This window comes from Chiloscyllium punctatum, chromosome 10 (genome assembly GCF_047496795.1).
Source record: "Chiloscyllium punctatum isolate Juve2018m chromosome 10, sChiPun1.3, whole genome shotgun sequence".
Lineage (NCBI taxonomy): Eukaryota > Metazoa > Chordata > Chondrichthyes > Orectolobiformes > Hemiscylliidae > Chiloscyllium > Chiloscyllium punctatum.
Window position 1 is genome coordinate 42488845 of NC_092748.1, and position 16628 is coordinate 42505472.

A 16628-nucleotide genomic window follows, 5' to 3' on the forward strand; every position below is an offset into this window, starting at 1 on the left:
TCAGTAAAAATCAAAGTTGCTGGCATTTGATGAGATATTTCACAATACTCAGAATAATGTGCATTCTAGTGAGAAGGAAAGACTCCGAGTGCAGAATGCACCGTCTGTGGGCAACTAAAGAAGTTAAAGTTACAGTAGTATCACATTGAAAATAAAATAATTACATTCCAAAAAGATGAGTAGCAAATCAGATATAAATAATAGTAAGTAATTAAGATTAAGAGAATGGGCAAAAAATTGGCAGATGGAGTATGCAGGAGGAAACTCTGAAATTGTTCCCTTTTGCAGTAAGAATAGAAAAGCACATATTATTCAAATGGAGAGAGATTGCAGAACTCTGAGATGGAGAAGGATTTGGGCTTCCTGAAACACACAAAGTTAGTATACACATAAAGCAAGTAATTAGAAAGAAAAATGGACTGTAATCATGGTAAGTGGAATTCAGTATAAAAGTAGGGATGGCTTACTACAATTGTATAGGGTATTTATGAGACTACATATGGAATACTTTGTACAGATTGGTCTCCATATTTAAGAAATATTATAAATGTATTAGGATCAATTCAGAGAAGTTCACTTGAGTGATACTTGGTATGGGGGGTTCATTTTGAGAAGAAAAGTTGGACAGGCAGAGCCTGCATTCATTAAAGTTTGAAGTGATCTTATTCAGAAATGAAAGATCTTCAGAAGATTTAATAGGAGGGATGGTTGACTTGTCACCTTATAGAAGAGATTTGAAGTAGGGGTCCTTGTTTAAAAAGAAGGAATCTTTGTTTCAGAAAGAAATTAAGATAAGTTTTGGCTCTTAGAGGGCTGAGAGTTTTTGCAAGTCTATTTCCTAGGGGGTTGTGGAGGCAGAGACAGCAGTAGAGGTAAATAGATTCTGGACTAACAAGGGAGTCAGAGACTATGGAGGTGTAGGTGGGAATGTGAAATTCAGCTGACAATCAAATCAGCCATGATTGTATTGAGGGCCCAAATGGTGGACTGCTGCGCCTACGTTGTATGTTTGTAAGGCTTTGATTTATTTCTACTGAGCGATGCAGTTTCACTTCTTCCACAAAGGTAAGTTGGAGCAAGTATTATTGAAACCCTGACAGCGCTGAGTGACATTTTCGGTGCTTCTGGCCCTTTTTGTATTGAAAACTCTGCTAGTTGCTTTCATTGGAATTCAGTCTTGAATCTGCCATCTGTTGAAACTTGCAGAAAGTTCACTCTTTCAGTTATTGAGAAATCTTGAGAAAAGTTTTTTTTCCAACTCACATAAATTGCCTTACCGATTCAGCTGGAATTGCTGTTGCTCAGTCTCCCTTTAACACTGCCCTGTCTGTAACTGTGGTTCATTCATTATCAAGATTTCAGGAATGTTAAGGGAAGTTTATGACTTTGCACCAACAAGGTATATGCCAGTACATTGTGACTAGATAAGTCCATGTTGATTTATTAAGCTATAATGCAAATGGAAAATCTTTTCTGATGTTCTTCTTCAAAAACTGCATCTAGAATTCCAGGTGGGTTTTTACAATTGACTCAGTTTTGTCTTGGGCATTGAAGATAGTTGGTCTCAGCTCTTGAAGGCCAGAGATTGCCTAGCTGAGAGGGCCATGACATGTCATATAGTAAGTGAGAGAATGGAAATGGGCAGTCTGCAAAGAATAACTTGATCTTGGAGAGAAATCCAAAGATATATGTTGAGTCCTTTCTGTGAGACAGATGTTCAGTCTTCACATGGAACAGTTGACCAATGTGCTTGCTTCATACTTCCAAGATAGAGTGGTTAAAACAAAATTCTGCCATCCCCAGGTTGAAATATTATAAAGTTTATTATCCTTATAGCATTATCTAGCACTTGCTTCAAGTTAATGGGTAAGTGTTTGGCAAACAGTGCTTTTCTATGCTTTTCTTTCACATCATTTTGGGACTCCTGTGATGTGCATCTCTATTTCATCATTCCTCTGAGTGTGACTTTGTGCCAACAGGGCAGATGCCAGTACATTGTGACTAGATAATCCCATGTTGATTTATTAAGCTATAATGCAAATGGAAAATCTTTTCTGATGTTATTCTGCTGGGCACTGACTGTGGAAACAAAATGTCCTTCTTTCTTTCACCTAAATAAATGCACTAAGGTAGTCAATCATCAGCTGCAGCATATCGATGATAGGCAGTTGAGCTTTCCGTTATGCTGAAAGACATTCCAGGCTGAATGAAAACAGCATATTGAAAAAGATATAAAGTATTTGCATAGAAGCCAGCAGAAAGAACAAGGCTAGAGGATAAAATGTAAATATTGCAGGAGTCATCACGTAAAGAAGCATATTCAATATGGGAAAAGCAGTGTTCTAACTGCAAAACATTGAATCACTTTTCACGCAAGCATTTATCTAGAAATAAGCATATCGTGCCTATAAAGTTGGTTTGTGAGCCAATGATTGTGACAAATCATTTTACACCATTCAACAGGTTGGTATCATCAGGTCTAAAATTGATAAATGCTTTGTTACTGTTAAAGTGGTGACTGCGAAGGAGAGCACCAAGTAAATGTGAAGCTTCAGATAGATATGTATCTCATGAAACAATATGAGTTTCACAGAGCTGTGCGAAGTGATCCGAGGTGGTGACCAGAAACCGAATCCCTTGAAACTGATCATGAGGCTATACGATGGAAGAACCTTGTGCCAAGAGGCAAATTGAGTTGAGAGCCGAGTACAATGAAAAGTATGAAGATCCGGAGCTCCAGAAAGTAGATGTTCAGCAGAATTTGTTCATCTCAGTTGACCCAAGTCTAAAGCTTAGACTATTAACCCAAAATATATCAGAAGAAGTTGTAAGCATTTTCCACAGCAATAAGCCATTGACCACTGGACAGTTCCATACTGAAACATATCCTTGCAAGCTATAAAACCTTCAAAAATTACTTGCTAAAATAGTGAAGAAGGCATTTGGTATACTTTCCTTTTTTTGGTCAGAGTATTGATTACAGGAGTTGAGAGGTCATGTTGCAGCTGTACAAGACTTTGGTTAGGCCACTTTTGGAATATTGCGTGCAATTCTTGTCTCCTTCTTATCGGAAGGATGTTGTGAAACTTGAAAGGGTTCAGAAAAGATTTACAAGAATGTTGCCAGGGTTGGAGGATTTGAGCTAAAGGGAGAAATTGAATAGGCTGGAGCTGTTTTCCCTGGAGCATCGGAGGTTGAGGGGTGACCTTACAGAAGTTTATAAAATCATGAGGATAAATAGACAAAGTCTTTTTCCTGGGGTGCGGGAGTCCAGAACTAGAGGGAATAGCTTTAGGATGAGAGGGGAAAGATATAAAAAGATACCTAAGGTGCAACTTTTTCACGCAGAGGGTGGTACGTGTATGGAATAGGCTGTCAGAGGAAGTGGTGGAGGCTGGTACAATTGCAACATTTAAAAGGCATCTAGATGGGATTATGAATAGGAAGGGTTTGGACGGAAATGGGCTAGGTGCTGGCAGGTGTGACTAGATTGGGTTGAGATGGGATATCTGGTTGGCATGGACAAGTTGGACCGAAGGGTCGGTTTCCGTGCTGTACATCTCTAAGCCTCTATAACTCTACACTTTCAAGCAGACATCTCCTGATAGCACAGCACCCAGTTAGCTTCTTTTTTCACACTGTGGTCAAATTGCTCTTCCTTAATGCAACTGTTTCTGTTCAAAATGTGCATCAAAGACCTATACCGATAACCAGATCTATAGCCAGCAACTTTAATTGTGAATATATATTGGTAAAGCTTTTAGAATGATACAAAAGATTCCAGGAGACTTTTCCCCAATCATCAGACTTCCCCCAATCTGGCCAAGAAAGCAGTGTGACCTGGGAAAGCACAAAGAGAGTAAGAATTTCCAAACCTCCAGGATTGCCTTAGAATTTCCAGGAAATAGAGTAATGTGCAAAGCAAACTTGACTTCCTTTTGTTCCATCTCTCCTGCCTTTTACCCTGTCCCAGATATTCCTTATTCATTCTTCCTTCTCCTTTCCATTTGACAGCAAATAAGCCATCCCTTCTCTCCCTTCCATAGTTCTAAATAAGTGTCATAGTTGATTTTAGAATGTGACTACCCATTTAAAAGTTGGATACTTTAAATGATGTCCACTATTACATTTGGAGCTTTGTGTTTAGACAAAAAAAGATTATGAAATATTTTTGGCTGTCCTGCAGTTCTTTGGAATTTTAATCTCAAATAACGAGGCAAGTGTCCCAGTCTTTCAATAAGTAAAAGTGCTGTTCCAACTGGAGCTTTCTGAATGAGTTAATACAAATGAAAGAAACTACACATAACTTTTGAATTGTTTGGTTTAGAAGGCATAGGTTTGAGTACCTACATGAAACTCTTAGATCATCTGAGCACTCTTAAACTTTAGTTTAAAAAATACTTAATTTTTTAAAAAGTCACTGAAATCCAATCTTCCCCATGTCAGGAGATTAGTGTTTTCAAAATAAAATGTATTGAAATTCCACCTACCAACTGTGGCATGTGCATGTGTTTTATATGGCAGAATTCATAATGACTGTTATTAGCCAATGTTTGGATGTAGTCAGAGTCTAAGTTACTTATAATGCACATTATTTCTCAATAAGTCTCAAATTTTAAGTGATTTGTGTGAGTTAATTCCAAGTGTGTATTTCTGAATGTCAACAACTGTTCATCATTTACAGTATGACTGTTGCTGTATGGGTTTGGTTTCCACAAATATTTGAAGATATTCACTATAAATATCTTTTCCAGTTTTTAGAAGAGGTGTCTGAAAGCAATAGTGAATTTCTCTAATATAAAATTAAAATAAAGTACTGGAAATACTAGGTAAGTCAATATCTGTGGAGAGAGAAAGAGAATTAATATTTCAGGTTAGTGACCTTCTAGCAAACCATATGATAAAAATAGTTGTATGTAACAATTTATCAAATGAAATACAATTTATACATCCTTATGTACCAACCACTGAATAAGGTGGGCAAAGTCCCAAATCCATCCAGGAAAGGAATAAAGTGGAGGATAAGAATGAATTTACTAAACTCCTGAAATTATTTTCTAACTTTACGATCATTAATGTTTTTTATTTTGAAAATGTTTTCGCAGCGATATGTTTATCTTCATTTCTTTTTTAGGGAATATTCTATTTGTCCTTGTATTTAGTTGGATTTCCTGTTTTCTTTTGCTGTTGATGATTACAATGATCGTGGACAGACAAAAGACTTGTTCAAAAAAAATCCAAGTCCAAAAGAATTGACTCCTGATGTAACTCATAAAATAATCTGAAAACAATTAAACTTTGAAAAGGCCAAGGAATAAAAAACAAAAGGAAATTGGAGCCAAACATTCCTTACCTTAAACTTATGGCGTGTTTCCCAGGATCAAAGCCCTGATATGCACCTGGAGGCTGCTAAATGCATTAACAAACCAGGATTTATATTATTATAAATACACCTTATATGGGCATGAAGAAATATAGAAAATGTGGACTGCATTTTGTAATGCTTATGTGTGTAATAGTAACTAAATGTAAACTCTGCGAGCAAAAACAAATAAGTGTCATTTCAAGGCAATGAATGGGTACTTACTTGCTTAATGTGATGTGATCATGCTGGGGTACCACTACTTTTTTAATTGAAATCTGTTATGTCTTCTTGTGTTGATAGGCAATCTTAGAAAATCAGCTGGTACAGATCTTCAAAATGAAACTTTTGTTGGCAAAAAAATACAGCATAGAAATTGGTGTGGTGAAATGGAAAATTTAAAAAGAATGTCAACAAAATCATGGAATCACTAGCTCCAGTACTACTGGTACTGGAGCTGTAAAGCACAGTATTTCTGTGTTAATGAGGATCTAAAATAGTTTAAATACAAGTAAACTTTAAAGTGCTAAGAGTTTGCAGAATTCTGCACAAGTTTCATTTTCTAGCCTAAGATGTTTCCAACTGCAGGATTAGCAAGATAAAAAGTAAAATATTTTTAAAACAAACTAAAAGCTGTATGATTGAATTCTCCATCCCAGTGTATATGGCACATTAGTTGCCATCAGTGGATAATGATCATGCACCAGAATTCTGTCCTTCAACCCTGTGGCTTTCCAACTCATTCTGTTCCTTTTAAGACTTTTGTTATAATCTATTTACAGTACATCTAAGTTTTGGCAATCCAACCTAATATTTTCTTGAATTGGTGTCTGTTTTTTTTCCTATTCTCTACCAATTAGTTTTGGACCGTTTTTCTATATAAAAGGCAATTATATAAATGCAAGGTTGTTGTTACTCATCAATCAGATCCATTATTTTCTCTGGTTCTCAGACGTCATCTCCATAAAAATATAAGACATGGAAGCAGGAGTAGGCCATTTGGCCCCACAAGCCTGCTCATCCATTTAGGAAGATCATGACTAATCTGTTCATCAGCCATAGTTTCAATAAGATCAACTTTCATTTTTTAAAACTCCAACAAAAAGAGATTCAACCTTTCTTCATAAGCCTACTCATTCATGCCAGGATTCAAATAATGAACTCTGAACTGCCTCCAATATAAACAAAAATAAGTACTGTATTAAGTAAACCAAAACTGTAAGCAATTCTAAGTGTGGTCTCATCAACATCCTGTACAATTGTAGCAAGACTTTATAAGTTATACACCAAACCCCTTACAGTGCCAGTCGTCTTCCTAATTACATGTTGTATCTGCATGTTAACTCTTTGTGTTTCATTTACAGCCAGCCTAGGTCTCTCTACTATTACATTCTGAAATATTTCTCAACTTAAGTACTATGAGTATAAGAGGTACAGTTAGTAAGTTTGCAGATGACACCAGAATTGGAGATGTAGTGGACAGCGAAGAGAGTTACCTCAGAATACACCAGGATCTGGACCAGATGGGCCAATGGGCTGAGAAGTGGCAGATGGAGTTTAATTCAGATAAATGCGAGATGCTGCATTTTGGGAAAGCAAATCTTAGCAGGACTTATACACCTTAATGATAAGGTCCTAGGGAGTGTTGCTGAACAAAGAGACCTTGGAGTGCAGGTTCATAGCTCCTTGAAAGTGGACCCGCAGATAGATAGGATAGTGAAGAAGGCGTTTGGTATGCTTTCCTTTATTGGTCAGAGTATTGAGTACAGGAGTTGGGAGGTCATGTTGTGGCTGTACAGGGCATTGGTTAGGCCACTGTTGGAATATTGCATGCAATTCTGGTCTCCTTCCTATCGGAAAGATGTTGTGAAAGTTGAAAGTGTTCAGAAAAGATTTACAAGGATGTTGCCAGGATTGGAGGATCTGAGCTGAACGGGCTGAGGCTGTTTTCCCTGGAGCGTCAGAGGCTGTAAACCTTCTAGAGGTTTACAAAATTATGAGGGGCATGGATAGGATAAATAGACAAAGTCTTTTCCCTGGGGACGGGGAGGCCAGAACTAGAGGGCATAGGTTTAGGGTGAGAGGGGAAAGATATAAAAGAGATCTAAGGGGCAACTTTTTCACACAGAGGGTGGTATGTGTATGGAATGAGCTGCCAGAGGATGTGGTGGAGGCTGGTACAATTGCAATATTTAAGAGGCATTTGGATGGGTATATGAATAGGAAGGGTTTGGAGGGATTTGGGCCGGGTGTTGGCAGGTGGGACTAGATTGGGTTGGGATATCTGGTCGGCATGGACGGGTTGGACCAAAGGGTCTGTTTCCTTGCTGTACACTCTATGTCTCTATGTTGTTTTTTGTTCTTCCTTTCATAATGAATAACATCAATTTTACTTCATTTTACCCCATCAAATGTACTTTTTACAGTTTTTTTCTTAATTCACTCTTGGGACTTTGAGAAGGTGGTGGTGAGCTGCCTTCTTGAAGTGGTGCAGTTCACCTGCTGTAGGTTGATCCACAATATCCTTAAGATGGAAATTGCAAGACTTTGACCCAACGACAGTGAGATTTCTTACTTAACTATGTCCTTATGAAGTCTCTTTGGTCAGAATTTATTGCTGTCCTTCAAGGCAAGCTTGAATGTGAGGAGTATTTGATCAGGTATGAGGGTGCCAGATGAGGACCCCACTGCTTTCCTCCTTCTGCCCCAATTACACCAGGCTGAGAAGTGTTATGGACAGCTTTCCCAGCTTGGAATCAATTGATGGCCATTGGCCATTAATGCCCACTCAAGGAACTAATGCTGCTGCTACTGATATTTAACTAGTGGTGGGCAACCTATCATGCCAAGTCTTAAAAGCACACTATATCAAAGTTGCTATCAGGCAAGGTTCCTTTTCAACCTTATTTTCGAACCAATCTGTTCAGAGATCTGTTATTACACACCTCTGGCACGTGTGAGAACTTGGCTCAGAGATAGGGGTTAACCCGCATAATGTCTTTTATCAAGAAAAATATGCAGTACATTTGTTCAAACCCTTTGCCATTTCCTTGTTTCCCATTCACAATTCTAAGACATTTACTTTAACTACACTCTTCCTTTTAAATTATTTATATAGTCTGTTATATCTCATTTTTTATTTCTTACTAGTTTGTCGTCATCTATTTTCTTCCTTTCTTTGGGATGTTGTGTGAATAGTATTCAAGTTGTGTCTCTTAAATTTCAAAACAGCTATAAATGACACTGATGTACATACAAGCTTACCAAAAAAATTTCAGTTGAATTGTTTGGACTATCCAGTATCAAGAAAGTAACACAGTGTGTGGTTTTTTTGATATGCGACAAACTTCCTTCATTATTTTTCCTAATAAGTTCAACAGTATATCTAAATGTGAATTTTAATCATGGAGATGTTGAAAGTTTCTTGTAGTTTAATATTGTTTTGCAGCTACCTGTGTTTTCTGTGTGTGAAGCACTAAATATGTGTTTGTAATCACATGGGCTTATCGTATAACTGTATCTATTAGTTAAGTGGATATAGCTAAGTTAGTGGAATGGGCAGATGGATGACAGCTGAAGTTCAATGCAATGAAATATGAAGTTATCAACTTTGATAGGAAAGGCATGAAGAGGTTGCCTAATGTAGTCGGTACATCTCTTAAGAGAGTATGGGAACAGAGGTACCTAGGTGTATATGTGTAAAGGGCATTAAAGATGGTGGCATAGGTTGAGAGAATGGTTAATAAAGCATACAGTACCTTGGGCTTTATTGGTAGAAGCAGAATATAAGAACAAGGCGATTATGTTAAATTTGCTTAAGTCACCTTAGTGTATTCCATTTAATTCTGAGCACCAAACTGTTGGAAGGATGTGAACATATTGGAATAAGTGCAGAAATATTTCACAAGAATTATTCCAGTGATCAGAAACTTCAGTTGCAAAGATAGCTGGGAAGAGTTAGGACTATTTTCCTTTGAGAGGAGAAGGCTGAGAGGCATGCAAAATCATTAGGGGTATGGGCAGGGTAGATTTGGAGAAACATTAAATAATCATGAAAGGATCATGAAATAGCAGAAACAGGTTTAAAGTAAGTAGAAAAAGGAGCAAAAATGAAATAAGGAATAACTGTTTCATGTTGCGAGTGTTTAGGATCTGGAATGCTGTGCCTGAAGGTGTAGTAAGGGCACAGTTAATTAAGGCATTCAGCAGGAAATGAGATATTGATCTGAAAAGGGAGAATGTGCCTGGTTACAGGGAGAAGGTGGAATGAATGGTTCAGTGATAACTAGGCAGAAGAATGTGATGTCATGAGTTTGGAAATGGCCAATCTTGTAAATGAGTGTCTGTTGTTAGCAGACACTAGTGCACTGATTGGATTCTGAGGTTGAAACCATATACACCATTCTGAAGTTGTGGCTGAGCAGAGAGATGGAGATGGCAAGAAGAGGATGACAACGATGTAGGTGGAAATTACAGCTGATGCAGGTCTGGGTGTCAGATGAGTATTTGACAACGCAGAGGCATTAGGGGAGATGTGAAGAGCTGGTGCAGAAGTGGAAGTGATTGTCACCACAGTACATGTGGAATCTATCCCTATGTTTATGGATGGAATCATTCAATCATCAAATAATCATGAAGCAGAGGCCAAGAATCCTTGTGGTCCCTGAAGATCATGAGGAAATAGTATTGCTAGGGATGTTATGACAGTGACTGGAACCAAATGAGGGTGGTCTCACTGGAAAAAGGATGGTTTGGTCAGTTGAGACGAAGACTGCATAAAAAGATAAGGAAGGACAATTCAGCACGATCATAGTTAACAGATCACAATCAGTTATGACTTTGTTTAGGGCCATTTTGATGCTGTTGCAGCGACCTGATTAGAACATGCCTAAAGCATAGGATCAGCATGCACTTGCGAGCTGACAACACAATCAAGGAATTTAGAGGAGAGTGGGATTTTGGAGATCCAGCAGTAGTTTTGGAAAAAGAAAACAAGGGGCAAGAATGAGTTTTTTCCAGAAGAAAGTTAATGATGGTGGTTTTAAAAGAATATAGGAAAGCACCCAAGGAAGAAATCACTTTCAAAGTTAAATGACCTGAATATCACTAATGTGAGTTGGTTGATCAGAGATTTAATGGAAATAGGGTTAAGGGAGCAGGAGATGGGTTTTATGGATCAGGTGAGCTTGGAATTTGCATGGAATATAGTATATGGGGAGAAATTAGAGAGATTCTTGAATTCAGAGCTAGAGTAAGGAACAAACTGTGGAGAGGTTTGGCATGGCGGATAGGGAACATGGGGAAGCTACAAAATCAGTTGAATGGATGGACCCAATCAAAAAAGCAGTAAACAAATGTTTGTAATTAACTGACAAAAATCAGAATGTAGAAATTGAATTGCTTTGCTTTAAGATTAATGAACTGTACAATTTTAGCTTCAGTTGCATTATGTTTCAAAGTTTTCAACGTAACTCTGGAATTTTCTTTGATTATTTGATTGCCAAGTTTACTGGAAGTTCAACTGTGTATTTGTACACACACAGGTCTGTTTCCAGATGTAGGAGGAGGTTTCTTCTTGCCAAGACTGGAAGGGAAACTTGGTTTGTACCTTGCCTTAACAGGATTTCGAATTAAAGGACGAGATGTGCATCAAGCTGGGATTGCTACTCATTTTGTGAAATCTGAGAAGGTATCCTTGTTTCTATGCTGCATCTGTAGACTAATGAACACAGCTTTAATTGGCTAAAGTTAGCTAATGCTATCACATAGTGGTCGTCTTATTTTCTTTCAGTAATGAGAGTAATAATAACTGCTGTTCAGTCCACTCGCACACATTGCTTGAAGGAAATTAAGCAGTTTTGACTCAGTGTCTGCAATAAGCATTGTTAACGTGGAGTTCACTCAACACACTAAATTTTACAAAGATAAATTTAATCTTCAGTTTTTCTTTATTTATAAACTTTGAAACAACGTCAGTGTATTTAATGGTCCTTGACTGCAGAATAATGGATCATGGGATCTATGTTTATGTTGGCAATAAAATTGTTTGTACATTCAATTAACAGAGCACATAGCTGTAGTAATTTTATGTGACATGTGACTGACTTTTTTTTTACTAATTCAAACTGAACAACTTTAAATATGGTAGAAACTAACATGCAGCCTTAGTGCTAAAAATCTGGGTCATTCTTATATGATACAACCAATAACACTAAAGAGAGAATATAACCTCAATGTGCCAAAGAAGTTCCTCCTTAAAATGTTGTATGTTAGGAAATGCAGAGACAATTTCTGCATGGTAAGATCCACATAAGGAGAGGCAGTCAAAGGTACTATATCACTCAAAGAGCCCATTTGGCCCGATTTGTCTGTGGTATCCAAAAAATAGTCTTCCAGTCTAATCCCAGTTTCCAGATCTTAATCTGTAGTTTTGTAGGTTACAGCACTTCAGTTTCACATTCAAGTATTTTAAAATTTTTTTTGAAAGATTAGTGTGCAGGTACAGCAAATAAATGTTAAAGCTAATAGAACATTGGCGGCACGGTGGTACAGTGGTTAGCATTGCTGCCTCACAGCGCCAGAGACCCGGGTTCAATTCCCGCCTCAGGCGACTCTCTGTGTGGAGTTTGCACATTCTCCCCGTGTCTGCGTGGGTTTCCTCCGGGTGCTCCGGTTTCCTCCCACACTCCAAAGATGTGCAGGTCAGGTGAATTGGCCATACTAAATTGCCCGTAGTGTTAGGTAAGGGGTAGATGTAGGGGTATGGGTGGGTTGCGCTTCGGCGGGGCGGTGTGGACTTGTTGGGCTGAAGGGCCTGTTTCCACACTGTAAGTAATCTAATCTAATCTAATCTAAAAAACATTATAGTTTATGGCGTGGAGAGTTGAATACAAGAATTTGTGCTTCAGCTATATAGGGCGATGTTTCATAGAATAAAACCTGGAATGAGCTGATTGTCTCATGAGGAAAGGCTAGGTAGTCTAGGCCTGTAACGTTTGGAGATTAGAAGAGTCAGAGTCATAGAGTCCGACAGCAAGGAGACAGGCCTTCAGCCCAAACTGATCCATGCCGACCAAAATGTCCATCCACGCTAATCCCATTTCCCTGCACTTGGCTCATATTCTTCTAAACCTTTCCTATGCATGTATTTGTCCAAATACCTTTTAAATATTGTTAATGTACGTGCCTCAACCACTTCCGCTGACAGCTTATTCCATATGCGTGCCACCCTCTATGTAAAAAAGTTGCCCCTCGGGTCCCCTTTTATTCTTTCCCCTCTAATCTTAAACTGGTGCCCTCTAGTCCTTGATTCCCCAACCCTGGGAAAAAGACTGAGTGCATTCACCCTATCCATGCCTCTCATAATCTTATACACTTCTATAAGATACCCCGTCAGTCTCCTACGCTCTAAAGAAAAAAGTCTCCAGCTGACCAAGGTCCTGCTGCAATTTCTGATAACTTTCCTCACTGTCCATGACACTGTTTCAGTGTCATCTGTGAACTTACTAATCATGCCTCATACATTCTTATCCAGATCATTGATATTGATAAGAAACAGCAATGGGACCAGTACTGACCCTGAGGCACTCCACTAGTCACAAGTCTCCAGTCCAACAAGCATCCTTCTACTATTACCCTCTGCCTTCTACCATCAAGCCAATTGTGTATTCAATTTGCTAGCTCCCCCTGGATTCCATGCAATCTAACCTTCCAGAGCAACGTACCATGTGGAACCTTATCAAAGGCCTTAGTGAAATCCATATTGACTACGCCTGTCACCCTGGTCACTTCATCAACAAACTCTAGCAAAAATGTGAGGCATGATCTCCCATGCACAAAGCCATGCTGACTACTAATCAAGCCTGTCTTTCCGAGTGTTTAGGTGACTTAAATGAAAGGTATAAGATCCTGAGGGGACTTGACTGGATGGATGTTGAAAGGATATTTCTTCTTGTGGGATGTGATTTTACTGAGGGGGTGTAGAGAAGATTCACCAGGAAGTTGCTTGAAATAGAGCATTTTAATTATGAAGATAGTCTGGATAAGCTTGGGTTGTTTTCTTTGAAGTTTTTCTTTGGAGTGAAGTAACCTCACAACCTTTAAAACGTATATGGGTGAACACTTGAAGTATCATAACATTCAAGACCATGGGCCTAGTAGAGGAAAGTGGCAGTAGTGTAGGAAGCAGTGTATTTTTGGTGCTACAGACTTGATAGGCTGAAGTGCCTCTTCTGTACTGTATGATTCAATCATTCTATGACCTTCCTGTTCAGGGAAATGGATTCTTCCTATCTACTGTTTTGAAGCCCCGCATAATTTTATAAAACTCTGTTCAGTTGTACTTGAGATATTTTTTCCAATCTTTGCTCATAGCTATAATAAAGACCTGGTGTCATCCTTATCAGTCTCCTTTTTAAATTTCTGATATTGACAGATGTCCAGTGCTAGCATATCTTTCCTGTAATCTGATGATCAGAACTGTAAGCAGCAATCCACTTGCAAGCTAACTAGAATAACATTCCTCATTCTGTGCTATGTTTGATGAAGAAAAGTGTGCTGTACGCCATCTTAACCACCTTTCCTACCAGTCTTGCTATATTAGGGAATAGTGGACATGCACACCAAGATTCCTCTCTTTTGCAGTTTTCAGTACAGTATTCTGCCACTTATTGCATACTCTTTGCCTTTCACATTTCCTGGTTGAATTCCACTTGACATGTTTCTGCCCATCTGGCCAGCCTTGTGTTTTATTCCTGCTATCCACACTCCTCTTCTTCACTTCTGGCCATACATTCATTTTTTTGTGTGCCTTGCAAACTTCTTATCTATGCTGCATACACTGAAGTCTAAATCAGTAAATACTACAAAAAGCAAGGAACCTAATATTGCACCCTGTGGGATCCTGCTGCAAACAAAATCACCATTAACCTTTACTTCGCACAGACGAACCAATTTTGGGTCCTGTAAGCTTTGACTTTCGTCGTTAATTTGGCCATATGGAAGTGTTAAATATGCTGCCTATTTGACTTGCTTTGTTATCTCCCTGAAAAATTAAGTTGTTAGTGGAGATGACATTCCCTTGAGAAATCTGTGCTGCTTCTCTTTGTTCAGTTCATGCCTTTCCAAGCGACGATTTATACTGTCATTCAGAATTTTATCCAGTAATTTGCTCACTAGCAAGAGTTTGCCTCAGTAGGCTGTAGTTACTTGTGTTGTCTCTGCATCTGTTTGAAACAATGGTGAAAGTGATCAGATAATCTTAGAAATCGCAACCTTGTGACTCAGACGCTATAATTTAGCCAGAGGTGATACCTAATTCACTGATACAAAAAATTAACTAGCAACTTGCAAATGAAACTTTGCATTAATTTGGTTTAATCTACATGGGGAGGCAATGGCCTAGCGGTGTTATCGCTGGACTCTTAACCCAGAGACCCAGGTCATGTCCTGGGGACCATGATAGATGGTGGAATTTGAATTCAATAAATACCTGAAATTGGGAACCTAATGATGACCATTGTCAATTGTTAGAAAAACCTATCTGAATCACTAGCGTCCTTTGGGGAAGGAAACTGCCGTCCTTACCTTGTCTGATCAACATGTGACTCCAAACCCACAGCAATGTGGTTGACTCCTAACTGCCCTCTGTGCAATTGGAAGTGGGCAATAAATGCTGGTCTAGTCAATAACACTCTCATCCTGTGAATGAATTTTAAAAAAATCTATCTTATGGGAGTTTGTAGATCAGAAATGCAAGGAGGAATAAAAGCTTTTAGGTACATTTTGCACAGACACAGCAGTGAAGTGTGCTCTATTTATAGAATAAAACATTTTTTTCTTAGATTGGTAAAACCTGATTATTCTGGCAGGTAAATGTCAATGTCTAAACCATGGAAAATGTATTAAGCAACAATTTATTGTTAAGCAACTGTCTGGATTTGGTCTGGCATTTCTGAATTCATGTAGTTTAAAGTCTTTCTTATCAATAGGTGAGAATGTTTATTAATGCAGCTTTTCCTTTTATAAATCAATAAGTGACTGAAAAAGATCAAATTTGCTGTTAAATCTTTTTCATTCTTCAAATCATTAAAAGACACTGACTAAACAACACTATAATTATACAGTTTCAATTGTGCTTTGAAGCTTGAGCTTGTTAGTTTTATAGACTTAAGCTATTGCCTGTATGAGATTTTATCACCATTTTCTTAATTTGATGCTATTCAATTTCCTTTTTTAGATCCCAGACCTGGAGAAAGATTTAGTGTCTTTAAAATCACCTTCAAAGGAAGACGTTGCAGATTTGTTGAATTCATATCATTTCAAGGTGCAGTGATCTAAACACATGTAAAGATTTAGCACTTTGCTCTGTTTCTCATCTTATTCTCATCTGCTGTTTTCTTCCCAGAGGGTCAATTTGTGACACTTACTTCCCATGAACAAGATAGTAAGGTTTTATCCTAGTTCTGGCTGTTGCAAGTGTTACTTTTGCAGTGTCCTCCATGGCTAAGTTTGAGGAGTCTGGAGTTGGATTTTCCCTCCTGAAATTGTATCTGGGTCCTGAAATCATTCATTGTGATCTTCTCAGGGGATGCACCCTCAATTAGCCTGGAGATGAGTTTCACAGCTGGGTGGACTCTTGAAATTGGAATGGCAATCAGAGGCTTTCCAGCCTGAAAAGAGCCACAGGCTATATTAGAGGTAATTAAGCAAGAGTTGTTGCCTCCAATGTTTAAAAAGCAAAATGAATCGAGTAGCCTGCTTTCTTTTTGGATGGAGCAGGTGGCCAGTGGTGGATAGGGAAAAGAAGAATGAGAAGTGCTTTAGACCCATGGCTGCTCTTTATACTAAGGCAGGCAGTGGGAACTTTTAGGCCTGGAAGGCTGACCCCCACTCTTTCCATCGGGAGGCCACTTCTGGGTATCTGTACTGGCCCACACCTACCTGAGGAACCTTTTAATTCTAGTGCAAACTTCTTGAATTAGCTTCATTTGTGTAGCTGTTAGTGTTTGGATATTCATATCTGTATTTTTCTCACAAGCAGAATATTATCTGTGGTTGGTATACAAAATTGTAAAATAAATCTTTTGAACTGGAACCTTTTTGTAGGCCTGATTTTGCCTTCCACATGCTGTGTTCCGTTTATGCCGTGATTGACAAAAATTGTAACGTAAATTGGTCTGATTGTGAAAAATGCACTTGTGAGTTTGCCTTCAACAGGGCATTTCACCTGGTCTGACAAAGGTTAGGTTATCTCCTGAAACATAGG

At 38.5% G+C, this 16628-nt stretch overlaps 1 protein-coding gene across 2 annotated transcripts in view; it reads left to right on the top strand.

The window, feature by feature from the left end:
• The window catches only part of hibch (3-hydroxyisobutyryl-CoA hydrolase), a 122067-nt gene that overhangs the window by 81439 nt on the left and 24000 nt on the right, over positions 1-16628 (top strand). For both annotated transcript variants that reach the window (XM_072578989.1, XM_072578991.1), the window contains exons 8-9: positions 10906-11051; positions 15600-15686. In XM_072578989.1, the coding sequence (XP_072435090.1) occupies positions 10906-11051; positions 15600-15686 (233 nt within the window). The remainder of the gene's footprint in view (positions 1-10905; positions 11052-15599; positions 15687-16628) is intronic.